Source organism: Neovison vison, chromosome 4 (genome assembly GCF_020171115.1).
Source record: "Neovison vison isolate M4711 chromosome 4, ASM_NN_V1, whole genome shotgun sequence".
NCBI lineage: Eukaryota > Metazoa > Chordata > Mammalia > Carnivora > Mustelidae > Neogale > Neogale vison.
In genome coordinates, this window is record NC_058094.1 from 45,079,576 (window position 1) to 45,101,632 (window position 22,057).

Below are 22,057 nucleotides of genomic sequence, written 5' to 3' on the forward strand. Positions count from 1 at the left end.
CTGTCAAATAAATAAATAAAATCTTTAAAAAAAAAAAAAAGAAAGTAATTCTGAAACCACACCTTTTAAAATGGTAAATCCTATCATGTTACTGCCCCACTGTCCCATTGCTCTTACAGTAAAATTCAACCTGCCTACTGGAGCCTTGTATGATTTTGGCTTTTCCCATCTCTCCAAACTCATCTTTCATAGTCTCTTCTTGCTTTCTCTTGCTTAGCCATACTGATCTCATGTCAGTTTCTGAGTTTTGCAAACTCTGTTTTTCTTGTTCCAGGGCATTAAGATTTCTTCTGCTTAACTGGACATTTTTTTCCTATTATGCATATGTTTTAAGGTGTACTTAGATGATCCCTTTTCAGAGAGGCATTCCTTCGTTATCCCATTCTAGACAAACTTTCTTTGCCTTTACATAGCATCCTTTGGAGGTTACTTGTCTTTTAAGTTCTCTAAATACTTCTTTCCAGAATGCACAAATTTTCTCAATCAGCATCCCCTAATGTTCCATTTTGTCTGTTATAGGCCCATGACGTGTGTGTATGTGTATAGGTCTGTATATGTATGGGTATATATTTTCTGAATTTATAAAATAGCTGATGAGAGTCCCACTCTGAATTCATCATTTCCAACTCTTACACTACCAGTTATTCACTTGTTTGCCCAAGTCAGAAACTCAAGAGTTACCTAGATTCTCTTCTCAGTCACCCCTTCCATCCAATCTGTCACTAAACTGTTGATTTCACTGCGGCAACGTCGCTCAGATCTTCATTCCCTGTATGACATAATTTCTAACTGGAGTTACTGCAAATGCCCCCAAGGAAGCCGCTTTGTAGCCCGTTTCATCTTGCTCTACCTCCCTGCCCTCAAAATCTGCCCACCAGGGGCGCCTGGGTGGCTCAGTGGGCTAAAGCCTCTGCCTTCAGCTTGGGTCATGATCCCGGGGTCCTAGGATCGAGCCCCGCATCGGGCTCTCTGCTCAGCGGGGAGCCTGCTTCCTCCTCTCTGCCTGCCTCTCTGCCTACTTGTAGATCTCTGTCAAATAAATAAATAAAATCTTAAAAAAAAAAATCTGCCCACCATACTGCTGTCAGAATGATCTTTCAAATATTCAAAAAGACAAACTGAAAAATTTAGGACCTAATTCGCGTCCACGGCTCCTGTTGTCGTTTCCCCGCTATCGGTTCCTAACTCCAGCGACTCCACACCAGACAAGCCATCTTTCCCTTAGCGCTTCCTCCTTCCCGGCTTTCTTCCCCCTGCCAAATGCAACACACCAGCCGGGCTCTGCTCTGAAAACGACCCTCCAGGCCCAAGGGTCTGTTTAGGCATCCCTTGTCCTGTGCTGCCAACTTGCACCTGTTCCTCCACCACAGTCCTTAGCACGGCCTACCGGACTGCCCCTAGCTCAGGCTCCCAGCGGGTTTTGAACTATCCTGTTCTCCCGTGTAGCGCCCCCTTGTCCCCGCAGCCTACAGCTGGCACCCACTCGGGACTCCCCGAGAACAGAGAAAACGTGAATGAAAGAAAAAGGGTGAAGACTTAAAATTAAGGATTCGGATGGAGTTGCTTCAACTAATCTTGATCTTTGGGGACGGCGGTCTGAGGTAAGTATTCCTGCCTGGTGACCGTTTCTGAGAGCCGGAATCCCAGCACGGACCGGGCGCCTCAGCGTCGGGCACAGCCACAGCCGCCCGCCCCGTCGGGGCCGGCCGGCCGCTCTGACGCGGGCGGCACTCAGTCGTCAGCACGCGGGCAGCCTCGCTCACAGAGGCGGCCTCGCTCACAGTCGCTGCCTGGAGCCCGCCGCTCGCCCTCCCCGTCCCGGGCAAGCAGGGCCGCCGACTGGGGTCCCGAAGGCTGTTCATGCGGGCGCGCCCAGTACCGGGCGAGCCTGCCAGCACCTGGGAGAGGCCATCCCCGGTCTCCTCCGCACGCCGCGCGGCTGCCCGAAGTCCCGCGCCGCTCCCGCGCGCCCAGTACGCCCTGGGAAGCGCGCGCGCTACCGGCTTAACGGTTCTGGCCCCGCGGGGCTGCGGCGGCGCTTGAGGCCAGGCACCCGAGGCCCCGCCCCGCGCCCGCCTCGAGCCCCTCGGAGCCGCCGTCGGCCCCGCCCCCGCCATCCCCGCAGCCCTCGGCCTCGAGCAGACGCGCGGCGGGAGCCGTTCCCCGACGGGCGGCGGGGCGCTGGGTCGCCGCGTTTGGGCTGAGCGCGGCGACGCTGCTGCCCCGAAATCCTCCCCGATCTTGAGGCGGTAAGTGGTTGGGGAGGATAAGCCGAACTGGGAGGGCAGAAGTCGGGCCCGGGTGTGAGGAGTGGGCGCCGTCTCTGAGGTCGGGCGCCGGGAAAGTTGTGAGGGATGGAGCACCTGGGGTCGGGCGGGGCAAATCAGGCTGGGCCCTAAGGTGGGTGGTAGAGCGTGAGGGAGCGAGCGCGTCGAGAAGAAAGGGTGGTGACTGACGGCTGTGGGAACGCCCGGCGAGGAGCAAGTGGCCGAGGGAGAGTTACTCCGCTGAGGGCGTATTAAAACGAAAAACATAAACTCCAGAGAAAGCTAAGTACACAGCGCCCTCTGTCCCAGGACCCGGTCCTTGAAGACGTTTTGTCCCTCATCCCCTGGCACCGTCACTACTAATTTCGCGCAGATTTTTTCCCCTTGACATTATTGTAGTTGTTTTTATTAATAAAATAAACAGCAAATTAAGAATTAATTAGATGACGTTATATTCAATAGGAAAGAAAACCCGGCAGGAAAAAAAGTGCCAAGAAACCACATATGGTTAATTCACAGAGGAAAATCGAATGGTTCATGAAAGTATATGAAGATATACCGCATAATTTCTGTGTAAAGATATGCCATTAAAAAAACCGAGATGTAGTTGACATGTAACAGCCTCAGGTTGACAACATGATGATTCAGTATTTGTGTCAAAAGGTTTAATTGCTGATAATTTAGGCAAAGTTGCAGAAAAGGACAGTTACATTAGTTACATATCTACAAGAGCCCATTATCTGGACAGTTTTATCCTACTTAAATGGTCAATTTTGTTTCTATTGAAAGATACCGTACGGAGAGGAATACAAATTTTTTGATCAGTTGTGAAGAGAGAAGGCATGAAATGGAAAATATTATGGAACATTCTCTCCCCTTTAAACTTCTTGATAGTTTTAACTTTTCCGGAATGTGGCAGCCTGATATGTGGAGTATAAAATATCTTTTTAATCACCTAAGTCACAATTGGTTTAACTCTTACTCCCCTGTATTTCCTTTATATTACTTTTCGTCTGTCAGTTTCATCAGTTTGTGCTGTTTACTTGCAAGCAGCTTGTGGTTTCAAGGAATCCTAATTCTGTATGATATTTTGAAGTTGAAAACTGAGATTAAATCCTATCTGATTATCATATGGGAAACATACATGAAGTAGATGAAAACATGGTCTTTTCACTTCTCAGATTATTTAATTTTATATGATTTTATTTCTTTTAATTTTAATTCCAGTGTATCCTATAGTGATTCAGCAGTTCCATATGGTACTCATTGTTCCTCAAGATAAGTGTGCTCTTAATCCCCTTCACCTATTTCTTTCATCCCCTTCAGTCATCTCCCCTCTGGTATCCACTTGTTTGTTCGCTACAGTTAGGAGTCTCCCCCCTCCCCTTTAACCTTTGTTCCTTTGTTTCCTAAATTCCACACATTAGTGAAATTTGTCTGACTGGCTTATTTTGCTTAGCATTATACTCTAGATCCATCCATGTTGTTGCAAGTGGCAGAATTCCATTCTTTTTTTATGGCTTAATATTCCAATATACCTATTTGTGTGTGTCCATATAGATATATGTGCATATATACATCTATAAACATGTATGTATATATCCATTCATTTATATGATTTTTTAAAAAGATTTTATTTATTTGAGAGAGAGACAGAATGAGAGAGCGAGAGTGCATGAGAGGGGAGAAGGTCAGAGGGAGAAGCAGACTCTCGGTGGAGTGGGAGCTTGATGTGGGACTAGATCCCAGGACTCCAGGATCATGCCCCGAGCCAAAGGCAATTGCTCAACCTACTGTGTTACCCAGGCGCTTTCTTCTTCTTCTTCTTCTTCCCCTTGTTGTTGTTGTTGTTCTTCTTCTTCTTTTTTTTATGAGACTGACGCGCTGCCTACTGCGCTAAGGAGGAACCTTCTTCTTTTTTTTAAACATTGACTTTTTTTAGAGAGAAAGCGTGTGTGGGTGTGGGGGGGCAGAGAGCGAGGGAGAGTATCTCCAGCAGACTCCCCGCTGAGTGTGGAGCCTAAGTCAGGGCTGATCCCAGGACACTGAGATCCTGACCTGAGCCAAAATTAAGAGTGGGACACTTAACCGATTGAGCCGCCCAGGCGCCCCTGGTCTTATTTCTTAATTGCAGCAAAACCATCAGCATTGTCTAAAGAAATGTAGAATTTAAGTTGAAAATTTTAAGTATAGTATCCGGCTTCTAAATACAGTACTTGGTATGTATGTTTCTTATGTTGTGACCCATGAAAGTAGGGCACTGTACCATGTCTGCAGAATGAGGAAAGCATAGTAATCTTATAATTTATTTAGTATTCTAAGAAAAATGATAAATTGAGGAAATAGAAATTATTAGTACACATCAATTTATTCAGCAAGTCTTTATATATAAATGTCCCTTCTCATAATTGATTTAAAATATCCAATAAGCAATGGAATACTAGAGAGTCAGATGTCTTTCATTTTACTGACTAGAGTTTCTTTTACTGATTAGAGAGTTGGAAGTCTTTTACTTAACAAACATGCAAGTTAGAGACAAGGACATGACCTTTATAATTAAATCTTCATTTTTACCATATATATACCATGCGAACTTGAGAATCTCTCTCATTTTCTGAGTATTAGGTTTCAACATCTATAAGGTTACTAATAATGATTCTCTACATATGGCTCAAAATTAAGTGAAATATCTGTAAAGAATTTAGCATGTAATAGGACCTCAAAAAATGGAGTTTGAATTAAAAAAGAATAGTATATATTGTGTAGTAAGATTATGTCCCAATTGGTCAGTATCTGTGCTTATTATCCCATTATACTGTATTTTAGAAAATTCTAGGTAAATTTATAATTTCAGAATTGTTTGATCTTTAGGGTTCATACTTAGTTTGATTTTTTTTTTAAACAGAAAAAGAGCCCAAGATATTGTTAAGTATTGCTAGATGTAGAATAGCAAAGCTTCCTGACTAAAGCTTCCTGACGTGTGGATCAATATTCTATTCATAGCAGTTGTCCTTTTAAGATGATTTGTTAAATATATGTAAACTTCGAAAAAAACTTTATTCAATAGCTCTTTCTCAGCATGTATTATTAGAATTAAATTTTTGAGACATTGGATCAAAATGTTATTTACAAAATATTTATACTATAGGGCTGTGTATTCATAGTCTAAAAGACAACTCCATGATTGACCCATTACTTATTATCCATTGTCATAAGTAGGATTCTTTTTCTTTTGCAAGTGTTGTCCTTTGTAACAGTTGATGCTATAAATGCCTACCCTAGGTCATTCTAGTAGCTTCAAAGGAAACTTTTGGAGATCTACATTGGGTGAGTGAGGCAGGTATTAGAATTTAAAATTAAAAGTTATTTTGTATAATGATTTTGTAGTTCAGTTAAATCTTTACTGTTTTTAACCTCACAGAATTAGGCTTTGGTTTGTGGATCCTGTCCTTCATAAGTTATGAGTCTATGGATCAGTTTTACAGTGATACTTACTGTAAATACTTGCATCTTCCATTAATAACACTGTAACATGATGCTGTTGTATACTGTGTATCCCATACTTATTCCCTATAATATCAGTGTCTTTATGCAGGCATAGTTTACTTAAAAAATATTAAATAGAATAATATATGGCATTATTTTTTCTCATTTCTTTAACTTATATGAATTTATTTATCTGGAGCTCTTGCTTAGTTTTCCTACTATATATTGAAAGAGTGGGTGATACTAAAAGATCTTTTATTTTTTGTTTATGTACTTGTGTTGCAAAACCACATAATAGTTCTTTAACTCCCCAACTCTTGAAAATCCCTAGTTTGAATACTGTGGATTTGCATTGCTCAGCAACTGGAAAGGACTTTACAACCTATCAACTAAATTTCAGCTGAGCAATGAAAAACAAGAAAGTGTGTGCCACAGTACTCTATTGTATTCTGATTCATTAGTTTCATACGGGAAAAAGTATGGAAAGTTACTACATACTAGTATTAGGGTTCTAATTATAACATTTAGGATAGACATTAACACAATATTAGATTGCTTTTTGGTCCTTATTTAAAATTTTTCCTTCCACATAGAAAATATTCAATATTTGTCTGAAATACTTTTTTTTTTTTGCTACATATGCTTATAACTTTTCTGTTTCTTATTATATCAAAGTTGTATTGCCAACAAGTACAGACAGCATTAGTTTTGTTTAGAAGTTTGTTAATAGCCATGTTGAAATACCAGTTAAAAGACACATTACAAAACTTGATAGGTATTAATTTGGAATACTGGCTGGCTTATCTCCAAACTTTAGGAAAATAACTATTTTGTGTTTAGTTATCAGTTGAAAAATTTATCATTTTACATTTGAATTATGTCCAGAGGCATTTTTTAAATAGAAGAAAGCATGTCTTTGGAGCTAAAAGAGAGTTATTAACTCTATTCTTTACTTAGGAAAACATTTAGGGTAATAATCTGCTTAAAAATCATATGGTTACAGTTGCTTCTGAATGAGCAGATACAAAGTCAGATGGAATTTTACTTTAGGCTTTGTCTTAATACCCATAATAATTTGGAAGGCTGTGTCCTATTCAGGCACCAGAAGATTTAGTTTTATTTAAGAGGTATTTAAATTTATAGATTGATTTAGTAAAACTAATTATGTTGCAGGTACTAGCACACAAAGATAAATAAGATCTAGTTCTTTTTTAGCCTCAAATAACTCAGTCTAATCATATGGGCATGTAATAGATTTACTGTGATAAATAATAAAATAAAATACAGTAAGGGTAGTGGAAGAAGAAAGATAAGAATATAAATTATTATTGTTATTATTATTTTACTGTTAGCTATCTGTTAGGAACTAGAAAGTTTCCAATGAACTACTTTATTTTCCATTACTATTGAGACATGAGGATATTTTTTCCAAGGAAATAACAGGAACTTGACCGTGGTCTTGAAAGATGAATAACATTAGAGGAGAAGTGCAGCAGGGAGAGGGAAGGAACTCCGGAATGTATAAATACATGGTGAGACAAAAGACCACGTATGAATTCAACAATCTATTAAACACCCACAGTGTTCTAGGCACTGTGCTAGACACTGGAGATAAACCTGTGTGAGAAAACTGTAATTTAGTGATCAGATGATAGGTAATTGCAACTAGTGCAGTAAGAACTACATTGGAAAGAGGATAGACACAGGGATGTTTTGTGAGCACATAAGGGTACTAAACCAGAACCTGTTCAGGTCTGCCTGGGTGTGAGGTAGAAAAAGGTTGGACAAGATTCTTAATTCTTAGTGGCCAGAAGCATGGAGATGGACATGCCGTCACTTCCTTGATTCAGGACCTTGGGCAAGTTACCTAATTTCTCCAAGCCTTATATCTAAAATTAGGATTATAAAAAAAAATACAGGTAACATTTATTAAGCTCTTAATATGTACCAGGCACTTTGCTAATGCTTTATACATATATCTTGCTTAGTCTTCACAGGCACTGTGCTAATGCTTTATACATATATCTTATCTAACCTAGGAGATAGATGCTATTGTTTTCCATAGTTACATCACTAGGTGCTGAAACCATAACATGAACCCACGTAGGCCAACTTGAGACCTGAACTCTAACTCTTAATTGGGCCTAATTGATAGAGTTGTTCTGAATCTTAAATAATGTAACTAGATAAATGATTTACTCTGCATGACAATGTAGATGTTGGCTTCTGTTTCTGTTATGAATAATCCAGGATATAATAGGAACTGAAGTTTTTAAAGCAGATGTTGTGTAAAGAGATCATAGTTTGGAGAGAAAGTGGTTATATTCACCCATTTGTTCAGCAAATGCTTGTGTTACACCTACTTTGGATCCAGTCCAGGTACTGTGTTAGTTGCCAGGGAAATAGGGTAAATGAAAATATTGTTCCTCACTTAAAGAATCCACTCTTTGCTTTTGTAAGTATAAAAGACAAATCAGTCATTATAATATAGTACAATATTCTTTAAGGCCATGATATAGGCATATTCACTGTGTCCCATGAAAATGGGGCAAGAAGGGAGTATTTAAATCAGGCTGAGTGATTGGTGAGTTGAATTAAGAACTACTGTGGAACCAAGAAAGTAGTGGTGAGAAAGAAGAAAATAGATTTGAGAAATATTTTGGAAATAGAATGGACAGGAATTAGAGACTAATTATAGTATGGAGGCTCTTATTTAGATCTTATTTAACCAAAGGTGGTCTGAGAGAGTTGAAGGCTTTAAGGAATACTAGAGGTGAGAACATCTTTGGAGTCAAAGTAATGAATTTAATTTTGGATATCTTGAATTTGAGGTGTTTGTGATAAGATGTAAATGGAAATATTTTAAAAAATAGAATTGGAATTTGAGGTGTAGATGCTAAATGTATAGATTTGGGTGTATTTGTCATGTAGATCGGTAGCTGAAATCATCAGAATAATTGAGGTCAGGGAAGATCAAAGCCAAATTTGGAAGGATTCCTAAATTTAACTGGAGAAAAGAAGAGGAATAAGCCAAGGAAGTTAGAAGAGGTAGTCAAAGAAATAGGAAACAAACCAAAAGAAGAGTCAGAGAAGTTATGAGAGGAAAATGTTTCAAAAGAGGGAATGTTCCATTGTGACAGATGGTGTAAAGAGGTCTAAGGTTTCCACCTTAACTTATACAATAAATTATCTTCAAATTAATGTTGTGGTTGCATGTGTGTGTGTGTGTGTGTGTGTGTGTGTGTGTATGTATATAAAAGCATCTTGATCATCTTGTTGAAAGATAAGATACATTTTTTCTTCCTAAAGTATGGAACCTCAAGGTCTTTGTGATAATGGAAACCAAAAAATTGATTGGTAAACCGCTTCAACCAGCAAGACCTGTTCGTCATCTGACTTCTCCCCCTGGTGAGTAATCTAGGGTACATATCTTTAAATATTAATTGTTTAATGGCTAAGTAGTATTTGAAAGACTAAATAATATATGAAGTAATTGTTTATGGTGGGTAAGAAATAATGAAAACTAATGATCTTGTTTGTTTGAAAAATTTAAAAACCAAAGAGAAAGACTCTTAATAGTCTATGAGTCTATCAGACTAACAAATGTAGGAAGAATAGCTCTTGCCTCCCAACAACTTTGTGTACTTTTTTTAATGTCTCATTTTTATGGTTAACTGCTTCTGCTTAGAATGATACTCTCAATACAAATTGTGCCCTGAAATTATGCTCACTGCAGAGCAATCCTGCTGGAGAATTAACCTTTAAAAATAATTCCTAACAGCATATAAATGAATGAATAGAAACAAAACAATGGTTACAGATTAGGGCTTTGCTAGGACATAGGGTCTCACTTTTCAGGAAATTTAAGCAAAAATTTCTAAAATTAAAGATTTTTCTTTTGCCTGTTAAACTAGTATTTTGGACAGATTTTTGGAATACCTTTTCCTTTACTGGAATTTATTTTTTTCATTGTTGCCAGAATGGCTTCTGTATTTTAACTTAGGTATACTGTATTTTAACTTATTTTTTTTTCATTGTTGCCAGATGGCTTCTGTATTTTAACTTAGAGATATATATATATATATGACTCCTAAATATTACTATATATAATATTATATATAGTATATATATAATATTGTCACCATCCTATTAAAATACTCTTTATTCCATGTGTTCAACTGAGTAACTGACTTCTTAGAAAAAGGAAAAAAAAATTCATGTGTTCAACTGAGTAACTGACTTCTTCAAAAAAGGTGCGAAGATGAAGCAGAAAAGATAGAAATGATACCAGTTCCTCAGTTTTCTATTTGTTCTCCTCTTACAAGGGAGATTGTCTCTGCTTTGGTTGTGTTTCCTCTGAAAAATGGCTGTGACTTAGGACTAACAAATGATATTAAGGATCTTCTGGACCATAGCTTTAACTGTGTTGATGCCAGCTCCTTCTGGTGTGCTGAAGAAGCAGTAGTTTTGGGTCAGGTCACAGATTTTCTCCTAAAGGGAAGGGTATAAGACCATTGGCCACAGCTCCTTTCTGTGACCAGCCTTTTTATAACACCCGTCACTCCCTTATCTGTACAGATTCAGTTTTTCATTGATTCTAAGTCTTTTATAGGGGGTAAAGGTAGTGGACCTGCCTCTCATTTAATTATATCCTCCTAAGATCCAGATAGAATTATTTACTTTTTAAAAATAAAATTTATTTATGTATTTTAGAGAGAGAAAGACCAAGCTCAACTCATGAGTTCATGACCTGAGCTGAAACCAAAAGTTGGACACTGAAGCAAATGAGCCATCCAGGCACCCCAATATTATTTCCTTTGGAAAATTTTTTTTCCTCTATATCACAAAGCCCACTCTGCTCTCCCCTAATATCTTCTCTGTACCCCTCATATTTGTTTTTATTATAGTAATTTCTTATGAGCTTGTCTTTTAAAATAGACCATGAACTCTTCTAATACTCTATGAACTCTTTTTACACTTACAACCCATCCCCTAACACAGTGGCTGATATTCCTTAGTGTTTAATAAATATTTGTTAAGTAAATGAATTACCAGAAAACAGTTCAAAACAGTATCTGGAATATCCTGGATAGTTAAGGGTTTTGGATGGTTGTGTATCATTTATTGAAATAATGGATATTTAAAGTAGTTTTCTTTTTTTTTTTTTCCCTTCTACCAGGAGCAGTATTCCCTTTCACCTTTCAGAATGAATATTCATGCAACACTCAATGCTTACAAAGTGGAGTTAGCAGAGTAAGTCCTAGAAATTATAATAAAATGAAGCATTGCAGACTGGAAAGTAACATTTGTTAGATGGTGCTGTGCTAAGTACTGTGCTACGTATTTTATGTACTTCCTAAAAAGTTATGTTGTATTTCAAGAATATATAGAAGGAAATTATGACTGTTGCCCAACATTTTCAAATCTAAACATTTTGCTTTATTTGTTTTAGAAAATGTTAAAGAGGGGTAACTGGTGGCTCAGTTGGTTTAGCATCCAACACTTGATTTCAGCTCAGGTCATGATCTCAGGGTTGTGAGAAAAGATTTTCTCTCTTCCTTTCCCTCTGCCCCTCCTCCCCCAAAATGTTAAAGAAGAAACCTAGCATATATTTCAAAATTCCTGTTTATCCTTCCACTAACCCATTTTCTTCTCATCCTCCACTTCTCACCCCCTACATGGTATATGAAAATAGTGTTCATTGCGCAATGGAATCCTATTTCCTGCCATCGCCACGTGTTGCATTAAATGTGTGCAGTAAGTCTCGTCCCAGAGATGGGCCCAGAAAGGGGGTGGCTGGCCCGAGGGGCACACAGCCACATGCCAAGTTTTGGATAGGAAGATGAACTTGAGCCCCAGCCCTGCGATTGCCCAGCCCTGTGACCTTACATGAGTGATTTCTTTCATTTCTCAAAGCCTTAGTTTCCTCACCTGAAAATGGGGCTAATAGCTGTCTTTCTCACAGGAAAGTGTTAGGAGGAGATAGCAGTGAGTCAGTGCTTCCAAAATCTTAGCACTGTGTCTGGCATGTAGTAAGTGCTTGCTCCATACATCATACAACAGTTTTCCTGGCTGTGCCTGTGGACAGTGCCTCTCCACCATCCTGTTTTCTTCTCACTTTCCTCCTTACCCTCCTCAAATTATTCTCAATTTGTTACTGTTTCCAAGAATGTGTTAGTACTTTTGCTACAACAAATATAATTGTTTTAACTGCTTTATAATTTTATATATATTGTATTATACCCACATGTGTTTTTGCTATTCTTTCTGCGTTCAGGTTTATATTTTAAATTTTCTAATATAATTTTTCAACTAAGTAAAATAATCAAAATTTGAAGTTGAAAACAAAATGGCATTTGGTGACAAATTTCGCTGCAGTCTCTATCCCCTAGTCACCAGCTTCCTCTGATCAGAACTAACCATTGTACTAGTTTCTCACCTAGATCCTTCCAGAAATAGATTCTGCATGCAGAAGTATTACTATGTTCATAATAAATAGAATATTAGGCAACTTTTAAAATGAATAAAGCTGTTTTATATGTGCTGATAAAAAACTCTTTATATATTAATATACCATATTTTTTATTTCATTTTCTGTTGGTGGGCTTGGTACTTGTTTCTATTTTATAATAAGTGCTACAGTGCACATCCATAAATATGTTATATCTTATACATGTTTGAGAGGTTCTCTGCATTATAAAACTGAAGTAGAAGTAGTAAGTTAACAGGTAATCTTATCTTCAATGTTAATATTTTTTGCTAACTTACTCTCTAAAGTGATTTGTATGAGCAATGCAGGAGAGGTCTGATTTTTCTACATCCTTGCCTTATTATTGTCAGATTTCAATATTTTGTCTTGTTTATTTAATTAATTTATTTTTTTAAAAAGATTTTATTTATTTATTTATTTGACAGACGCAGCGAGACAGGGAACACAAGCAGGGGGAGCAGGAGAGGGGGAAGTAGGCTTCCTGCTGAGCAGGGAGCCCCATGCAGGACTTGATCCCAGGAGCCAGGGATCATGACCTGAGCTGAAGGCAGAGGCTTAATGACTGACCCACCCAGGCGGCCCACATTTTGTCTTGTTTAATGGATAAGAGCTTATATCTTTAAAGATTTTTAATTATTTATTTGAGAGAGGGAGTGAGCATGAGTGAGCATGAGTGGGGGGAGGGGCATAGGGAGAAGCAGTCTCCCTGCTGAACAGGGAGCCTCACATGGAGCTGGATCCCAGGACCCTGATATCATGACCTGAGACGAAGGCAGACACTTACTGACTGAGCCACCCAGGAGCCCCTGAGAAATCTGTTACTTGTGAAGTAACAGAAAAGTAAAAACTTTTCATCTTTAATTTGGCCATTTGGATCTTCTCTTTTTCTGAATTGTCAGTTCATATCATTTGCCCATTTTTGGTTTATAGCCTTTAAACTATATTTTGGATTTTAATTATTTTTCTCGTATGCAGAGCAAATATATTCTTTCCTGGGAATGTGGTCTATGATAGAATTGTCTCTTTTTGTGGTGTTTTTGTTCAGAAGTTTTAAATCTTAAGGTAGTCATATTGTCAGTGGTTTTTTTTTTTATGATTTCATTTTTTGTGTCATTGTTTGCTAAGTCTTCTCATTGCTAACATCAAAAGATATTTTCCTACATATGTGTTCAGGTATAGTTTACCTGAAATTGATTTCTTTCGTATGATATGAGATAGAAATCTAATTTTTTTCATGTAGGTGGCCAATTCTCAAGTATAATTCATTGCATAATCTATTATTTCCATAAAGATGTATGACATCTTTATAATAACTTTTCATGTACATAGGGTCCTTTTTTAGGCTCTTTATTCTGTTCCATTGATCTAATTGCATGTGTCAGTACCATGGTATCTTAATTAGTCTTGCTTTATATTAATTTTTTATAAGTCATTGTAATGTTTTGTTTCATTCTATCAGCTAGTATGTCCCCTTAATAAGTAATGTGTATAACTCTCTTTGGAACCATTGACCTTCTTCAGAAATCTTTATGTGTATAAAAATGTATATTTACATTGCAAATTTGATAGAGGAAAAACCAAACATATAATTAAACTTACTCCTAAACTTAAAATTTTGTCTGCTGCTTCAGTTATAATGCAAAAACAACCAGAACCTATATCAGAGGTTGCTACAAATATGCTGGATACTTTTTACTAACTATGTATTTTTTAAGTCAACTTTATTAAAATATAGCTTATAGTAAAATGAACCCATTTTTTCAATGAGTTTTGACAAATATATACCATATGTAACCAATCCCATAATGGAGATATAGAACATTTTTATCTTCCCCCAAAGTGCCCTTATAACCTTTGCAGTCGTTCATCATCCATTCTTACACTAACCCCTAATGCTCCCTCCTGCTTCAGACATTCACTGATCTGCTTTAACTGTAAATTAGTTTTGACTATTCTAGAACGTCATGTAAATGAAATATACATACTGGGTATTATGAATAATGCTGCTTTGGATGATTGTGTTCAAGTTTGTTTGTGAACATACACCCAATACACAGGAATGGAACTGATGGGTTTTAGGAGTTTGTTTAGCTTCTAAGAAACTGCTAAAATGTTTTTCAAGGGGGTTTTGCTGTCTTATATTCCCACCAGTGGTATGTGCCAGTTCTGGTTGCTTCATAGCCTACCAATTTTTAGCCATTTTGGTATGTGAATGTGTCTATTTATATTTTAAATTTGCATTTTCTTAATGATTAATGAGATTGAGCATCTTATCATTGATTGAGCTTATGTTCTATTTGTATTTTTCTTTTTTCCTTTTTTTGTGAAGTGTCTGTTAAAATATTTTGCATATTTTTGATATTTGGGTGGTTTACTGTGGGTTATTTGATTTTGGATTTTTTGGGTTCATTGAATTGTGAGAGTACTGAAAATCAGTATACATGTGTGAGTTTATTTCTAAACTCAATTATGCTTTATTGATTTATGTCTTTCCCCCCCAACTTTATTGAGATACAGTTCACATGTAACTAAGATGTACAGTGTGATGACTTGATAAATTTATATGTTGCAAAACACTGGATTTAGTTAAAGTGTTCTTCATTTCACATAATTACCTTTTGTTGTTACGGCAAGAGCATTTAAGATTTTTTTCCTAGCAATTTTCAGTTAAACAATACAGTATTGTTAACTATATTCACCACACTACATAAGTCTCCTATATGTCCATCTTTTGTCAACATCACATTTTACAGACTGTTGTAGCTTTATGACGTCTTAATATAAGATAGTGAACATTCACTAACTTTAGGTTTTTTTCCTAATTTTCTCAGGTCTAGGTCTAGGTCTTTTTGTATTTTGGTCTAGGTCTTTTGTATTTCCATATAAATTTTAAATGAGCTTGTCAATTTCTATAAAAAGTCTACTGGAATTTTGAGTCTAAAGATTAATTTGAGAAGAATCAGCATCTTAAAGGTACTGAGTCTTCTGATTCATGAACACAGAATATTTTTCCATTTTTTTGTATTTTCTATCATAGGGGTCTTGAACATCTTTTGTCAAATTTATAAGCAGTTCATATTTTTTGATACTATTGTAAGTGGTATGTTTTGTAAATTTCAAATTCCACATGGTGGCTGGTAGGATACAGAAATAGTATTGGCTTTTGTATATCAATTTTGTTAAATTCACTTTTAGATCTGATGGTTTTTTTGGTAGAATCTCCCCTCCCATTCATGTTCTATTATGGGAATAATTTTTCTGTAGCTTGTACTATAAATACATAATGCATTGCTGTTATTTTTGCTTTCACACGTTACCTTTTAAAATAGCTTAAGAAATAGAATGAGTTTTATTTTACCTTTGTTTACTAGTGCTCTTAACTTCTTTGTATAAATCCATGTTTCTGTTTGATATTATCTTCCCTCTTCTGAATAACTTCTTTTTTAGCCTCTTTTTAACCTCTGTTTTTTTATTACTACCTCATAAAAAATACTTGAAAACTTTGACTTAAAACAATAGCTTCTTACTCTCTTTCATGGCTCTCTGTGTTGACTGAGCTCAGGTGGCCTTTTTCTAAGTTCAGTAATGTGGTTGCAGTCAGGTAGCATCTAGGATTGTAGTCATTTAAAGTCTTGACTTGATGGCCAAATGGCTTACTTAAATGGCTGGCAGTTGATGCTGATTGTTGGCTTAGGATTTAGCTGCTTCAGCGGAATGGAAGGAACACCTAACACCTACAAATGATCTTTCCAAGTGGCCTGCGCTTTTAACAGCTTCATATCTGGATTCCATGACTAATGTTATGGATAAAAGGTGGAAGCTGTGAGATTTTTAAGGCCTGGAAATCAGTTAAGTGTCATGTCTGCCATATTAGATCAGTCTGAGCAGTCACAGAACTTGCTCAGATTCAAGGGGAGGAGATAAAGAGTTTACCTGTCGATGGGAGAGGAATGTCAAGATTTAGTAGCCATCTTTTTATTTAAGAGTAGTTTGAGGGGGGACGCCTGGGTGGCTCAGTTGGTTAAGCGGCTGCCTTCGGCTCAGGTCATGATCTCAGCGTCCTGGGATCGAGTCCCACGTCGGGCTCCTTGCTTGGCAGGGAGCCTGCTTCTGCCTCTGCCTCTGCCTGCCACTCTGTCTGCGTGTGCTTGCTCTTGCTTCTCTCTCTATGACAAATAAATGAATAAAATCTTTAAAAAAAAAAAAAGAGTAGTTTGAGGGGTGCCTGGGTGGCTCAGTTGGTTAAGCATCCGACTCTTGATTTTGGCTCAGATTGTGATTTCAGTATCCTGAGATATAGGCCCCTGTTGGATTTTGCGCTCAGCAGAGTTGGCTTGAGATTCTTTCCCTCTTCCTGTGCTTTCCTCAACCACTGCTCATGCTCTCTCTCTGTTTAAAATAAATAAGTAAAATCTTTTAAAAAATCTGAAAATAACCCCCGTAATTTGAATTTTCCTTCTGTATTACCATTTCCTGGCCATTCCTTATTACAGGCTTTCCCCCCCATTGTTTTATAGGAACTCTTGTATACTACATAAATTAACTCTCAGTGAGTTAGTTTTTTTCCCATTTAACTTTTATTCTAGGAGTGCAGTTTGATATGCATTTATCTCTTCTCATTCTCCTTTGTTGTCTCAGTGGTGTACATTTATTTAAGATGAGTTAGAGGAGCTAGAAACATTTTTGCTCTAAATATGAAAAAGCTTAACAGAATATTGGGTAATGTACCATAAATGGCAAAGAGCCTTGACTTGAAAAAAAAAAAAAAAGACTTGGTGTTTATTTTGCTTTACTCAAGCCTATTCAGTTTTCCATTTCCTAAACGAGCCATATTGCCCCATGCTTCCCAACAGAAAGCTGTTCTTTCCTTCCATAAACATTCATTTTTCACTAGTCAAGCCAGTCTAATTACCACTCATCCTCCAAGCATCATGTAAAGCCCTTCCCAACATTTTTAAAAGAGATTTTACTATTTGACTGAGAAAGAGGCAGCGAAAGAGGGAACATAAGCAAGGGGAGTGGGAGAGGGAGAAACAGCCTTCCTCCTGAGTAGGGAGCCCTACTCAGATCTTAGGGCCCTGAGATCCTGAACCAAGCCGAAGGCAGATGCTTAACAACTGAGCCACCCAAGTGCCCCTTTCCTGATATTTTAAAGCCAAGTTTGATATTCCTACTCATTTCTTCCATCACACTCTCTGCATATTTTTATTATAGAGTTCTCAAATTTTATTGATTATGTAAGATTGTAAAATTTGTAAGATTATTATTTTCTTGTAAGATTATAATTGAAAAAATTATAAAATTTTAGTAGATGTACTCTCTTACATGCTATGAAAGATTTGAAATAATCAGTATTTTGAGTTGCTAATATATGCAGAAATGGCAGTACAATTTTTTCCAGATATCTTGAGGTGTGATTGACAAAAACTGAATATATTTAGGTTATACAACATGATTTTTTTTATAAGTTTTTATTTTTTATTTTTTTTTTAGATTTTATTTATTTATGTATCAGAGAGAGAGGGCGAGAGAGCAAGCACAGGCAGACAGAGTGGCAGGCAGAGGCAGAGGGAGAAGCAGGCTCCCTGCAGAGCAAGGAGCCCGATGCGGGACTCGATCCCAGGACGCTGGGATCATGACCTGAGCCGAAGGCAGCTGCTTAACCAACTGAGCCACCCAGGTGTCCCACAACATGATTTTTTGTAAAGATATAAAACCTGATGATTTAATGCGTGTATACATTTTGATGTGATTATAGCAATCAAGTTAATTAACATTAACTTGAGCATTCATCACCTCACATAGTTACCGAGTTTGTATGTGTATATATAGGGGGGAACACTTAAGATCTACTTTAGTAGCAAATTTCAGGTAAATAATATAGTATTATTAATTATAACCACCGTGCTGTATATTAGGTCTCTAGAACTTATTTATCTTGTAATAGAAAATTTGTATTCTTTGACCAGCATCTCCCCATTCCCCTATCCTTAGCCTCTGGCAAACACCATTTTGTTTTCTAATTTTATGAGTTTGACTTTTTACCATTTCACATATAAGTGAGATCACACAGCATTTGTCTTTGTGTCTGGCTTATTTCACTTAATATAATATCTTCCAGGTTGTAACATATAGCAGAATTTTCTTCTCATTTTATGGTTGAGTAATAATATTTCTATTTACATAATTTTCATCCGTCTATCTAATGTATCTACCACATTTCCTTATCCGTTCATCTGTTGATATGTATTTAGGTTATGCCCTTATTTTGGCTATTATGAATAATGCTGCAGTGGGTGAATGGGAATGCACAGTCTTGAAGATTGTGCTTTTGTTTCCTCTGGATATATATACCGAGAAGTGGGATTGCTGGATCCTTCAGTAGTTCTATTTTTTATTTTTTGAGGAACTTCCATACTGTTTTCTAAAATGGCTCAACCAGTTTATATTTCCAGCAACGTAGTACAAGAATTCTCCTTTCCCCCCATTCTTGCCAATACTTCTCTCTTTTTGATAACAGCCTTCCTAACAGATTGGTATCTCATTATAGTTTTGATTTGCATTACCTTGATGATTTACAAATGTCAAGCATCTTTTCATGTACCTCTTGGCGATTTGTATGTTTTCTTTGGAAAAATGTTTATTCAGGTCCTCTCCCTATTTTTCAATCAGATTATTATTATTATTTTGCTTTTGTGTTATATGAGACCTTTATATATTGTGGATATTCATCTCTTATTAGAAATATGGTTGACAAATATTTTCTCTGGTTCAGTAGGTTGCCATTTCATTTGGTTGGTTGCTTCTTTTGCTGTACAGAAACTTTTTTGTTTGATGTAGTCCAGCTTAATTATTTTTGCTTTTGTTGCTTGTGCTTTTGATGTCATATCCAAAAAATCATTGCCAAGACCAGTGTCAAGGAGCTTTTTCCATGTTTTCTTCTGTGGTTTTTATGGTCTTGTATTTGGTTTCGATCCATTTTCAGTTTGTTTTTTATGGGTAGTATAAGATAAGGATACAATTCTTTTGCTCATGGATATCCACTTTTCTCACCACTAATTTTTTTTTAAAGATTTTATTTACTTATTTGAGAGAGAGAGAGAGCAAGTGAGAGAGCACAAACAGGTGGAGCAACAGAGGGAGAGGGAGAAGCAGACTCCTCACTGAGCAAGGAGGCTGATGTGGGGCTCGATCCCAAGACCCCAGGATTATGATCTGAACTGAAGGCAGCTGCTTAACAGATTGCACCACCCAGATGCCACTCAACACTATTTTTTGAAGAGATTATCCTTTCTCCTTTTGTATTCTTTGTTCACTTGTCAAAGATTAGTTGAGTATATGTGTGGGTTTATTTCTGGGTTGTCTGTTTTGTTCCACAGATTTATGTGTCTTTTTTTTTTTTTAAAGCTTTTATTTTGGGGATGCCTGGGTGGCTCAATGGGTTAAAGCCTCTGCCTTTGGCTCAGGTTGTGATCCCAGGGTCCTGGAATTGAGCCCCACATCAGGCTCCCTGCTCTGCTTGGCGGGAGCCTGCTTTCTCCCCTCTCTCTGCCTGTCTCTCTGCCTACTTGTGATCTCTGTCAAATAAATAAAACCTTTAAAAAAAATAAAAGCTTTTATTTTTACATAATCTTTACAATGAACGTGGGGCTCAAACTTAAAACTGTGACGTCAGGCCAGGTGTCCCATTATGTCTTTTTATGACAGTATTACAGTGTTTTGATTATTATAGCTTTGTAATATAGTTTTAAATCAGGAAGTGCAGTGCCTCCAGCTTTGTTCTTACTCAAGATTACTTTGGCTACCCATGGTCTTTTGTTTTTCCATATGAATTTTAGGACTGCTTTACCTGTAAAAAATGCTACTAGAATTTTGATAGGGATTGCATTGAATCTATAGATCACTTTAGATAGTAAAGACATTTTAACAATATTCTTTCAATTTATGAACATGTGATATCTTTCCATTTATTTATGTCATCTTTAATTTTTTTAGTGTCATAATTTTCCTTGTACAAATATTTCACCACCTTGGTTAAATTTATTCCTAAGTATTTTCTTCTTATATTTATTTATTTATGAATATGTTTATTTATTTTTAAAAATTTTTTTCTTTTAGATACAGATTATAATTTACTTTTGAATTTGATTTTAGGTCTTGCATTTTCATGTTAAGTGTGCCTCTGCTAAAATTTTCAAATTTAAAAAATTATTTTTTAAAAAGGACCATACATGTTGTTTATTAAGTCTAACAGGAAGATCTAACAGGATCTAACAGGAAAATCTAACAGGAAGAAAATCAAAGATTTTGGAGAAAATCTTTGACACTTTCATATTTTCCTACCTCTAATTAAAAATAAAGATTTTGCTAAAATTTGATTTTTTTTCTGGTAACTTATTTTGATGACTCAATATTGTAGAGTCCTATTACTCTTCATGTGTCATAGAGCTAGATAACTAATCTTCCTGACTTCTTGCAGAGTTACCTTGGTAGAATTTGCAGATGTTTAAGGAATGGGCTACAGCTTGCTACTATGGTGATTGATAGAAGAGAGATGTTCATTTTTCAGGATAGATGTCTTCCAGTAAACCTACCTTAATGAATTACCATGGTTCAAAGTATGGCCTACTGTTTGCAAACTGATTTTTGTCAGTGTAAGAGAATTATCTTAAGGATAGATTGTACTGACCAAATTTGTGAAACTGATTTATAAAATCAGAAAAAAGATTATTTTATCATGAGAAATCTTACTGTCTTGTGCTGGATATTTGCTTATTGGTTCTACTAGTTTATTATATATGTTAGGGAGATTTATGAGAAGCTACATTGTAATCAGGGTATTTCTTGGTAAGCATGGAATCAAGACTAAGGGTTAGTTAAAAAATCAGGACAAAATTGTGAAAGATATATGTGAATATATTTTGAAAGATTTTTTTTGTTTATTTTTAATAAGCTTTTTGTAAGATTGCTTATCCTTCAGTCCAGAAATATGTCTTGACTAATACTTTAATTGTTAAGGAAAAGAGTTTTGGAATGGGAAAAAAAAAGTTATATAAAATTTTTAAGCCATAGTTAAAAAGTACATTTTCTTTTCTTTTAATAGTGTAAGACGAATGGAATGCAAGCCTTTTCTCAAGGTCATAATGAACAACAGCAACATCAGTCTCCAGTTAAAAAAGGTAAATTTTTACCATAATTCCTAAATTTCATAAGGAAATCTTAGCATTCCTGTTAATAGTTGCCTAGTTGCAAACCTTATGTATATAAGAAATTTTATTATATTTTTGGGTTGATTTCAGTCTATATTAGAAATGCTATATAGGTTTGACTGCTTTATGGGAGAGACTGTAGTAACAAGTCTTAAACAAGACAGAATCTTGTTTTTGTATTTTTTTTTTCTATAATAGCTCATAATTGAGCTGGTGTATTCATTGTGCTCTGGTGAATTATTACTGGACTCAATCTCATTGCTTTACCATCTTTAATGTCTGGCTCTCTCTTCATTGCCCAAGATGAATGCCTTTCCTCCAGCTACCATATTCCCTGTCTAGCCATCAGAAAAGAGGTAAAAGGAGAGGTAGTTCTCCTTAAAAGTATGATCCATAAGCAACATCTGTCACTTTCATGTAGTATCTCATTGACCAGAGCTTAGTCATGCTATACAAAGCAGACTGAAAAGTGTAACCTTTAGCTGTGTAGCCCACTAATTCTGCTACTGAAGCAAAAGGGAAGAACTGCTCTTGGTTATAACAAGTAGTCTCTTCCCATTGACTACTTTTTAATAAAATAAAAATTATGTATTTATTTAGTTTCC

General features: G+C 36.6%; 1 protein-coding gene across 4 annotated transcripts in view; it reads left to right on the forward strand.

Moving 5' to 3' along the window:
* Window positions 1-1,520: 1,520 nt before the first annotated feature.
* Window positions 1,521-22,057, forward strand: part of C4H8orf88 (chromosome 4 C8orf88 homolog) — a 40,659-nt gene continuing 20,122 nt past the window's right edge. For 3 of the 4 annotated variants that reach the window (XM_044245343.1, XM_044245340.1, XM_044245344.1), the window contains exons 1-4: window positions 2,175-2,249; window positions 9,063-9,161; window positions 10,933-11,006; window positions 21,347-21,422. In XM_044245343.1, coding sequence (XP_044101278.1) covers window positions 9,089-9,161; window positions 10,933-11,006; window positions 21,347-21,422 — 223 coding nt within the window. In that variant the 5' untranslated portion in view covers window positions 2,175-2,249; window positions 9,063-9,088. Of the gene's footprint in view, window positions 1,602-2,174; window positions 2,250-9,062; window positions 9,162-10,932; window positions 11,007-21,346; window positions 21,423-22,057 lie in introns of those variants that run through there. The other variant, XM_044245342.1, reaches the window with a different exon arrangement.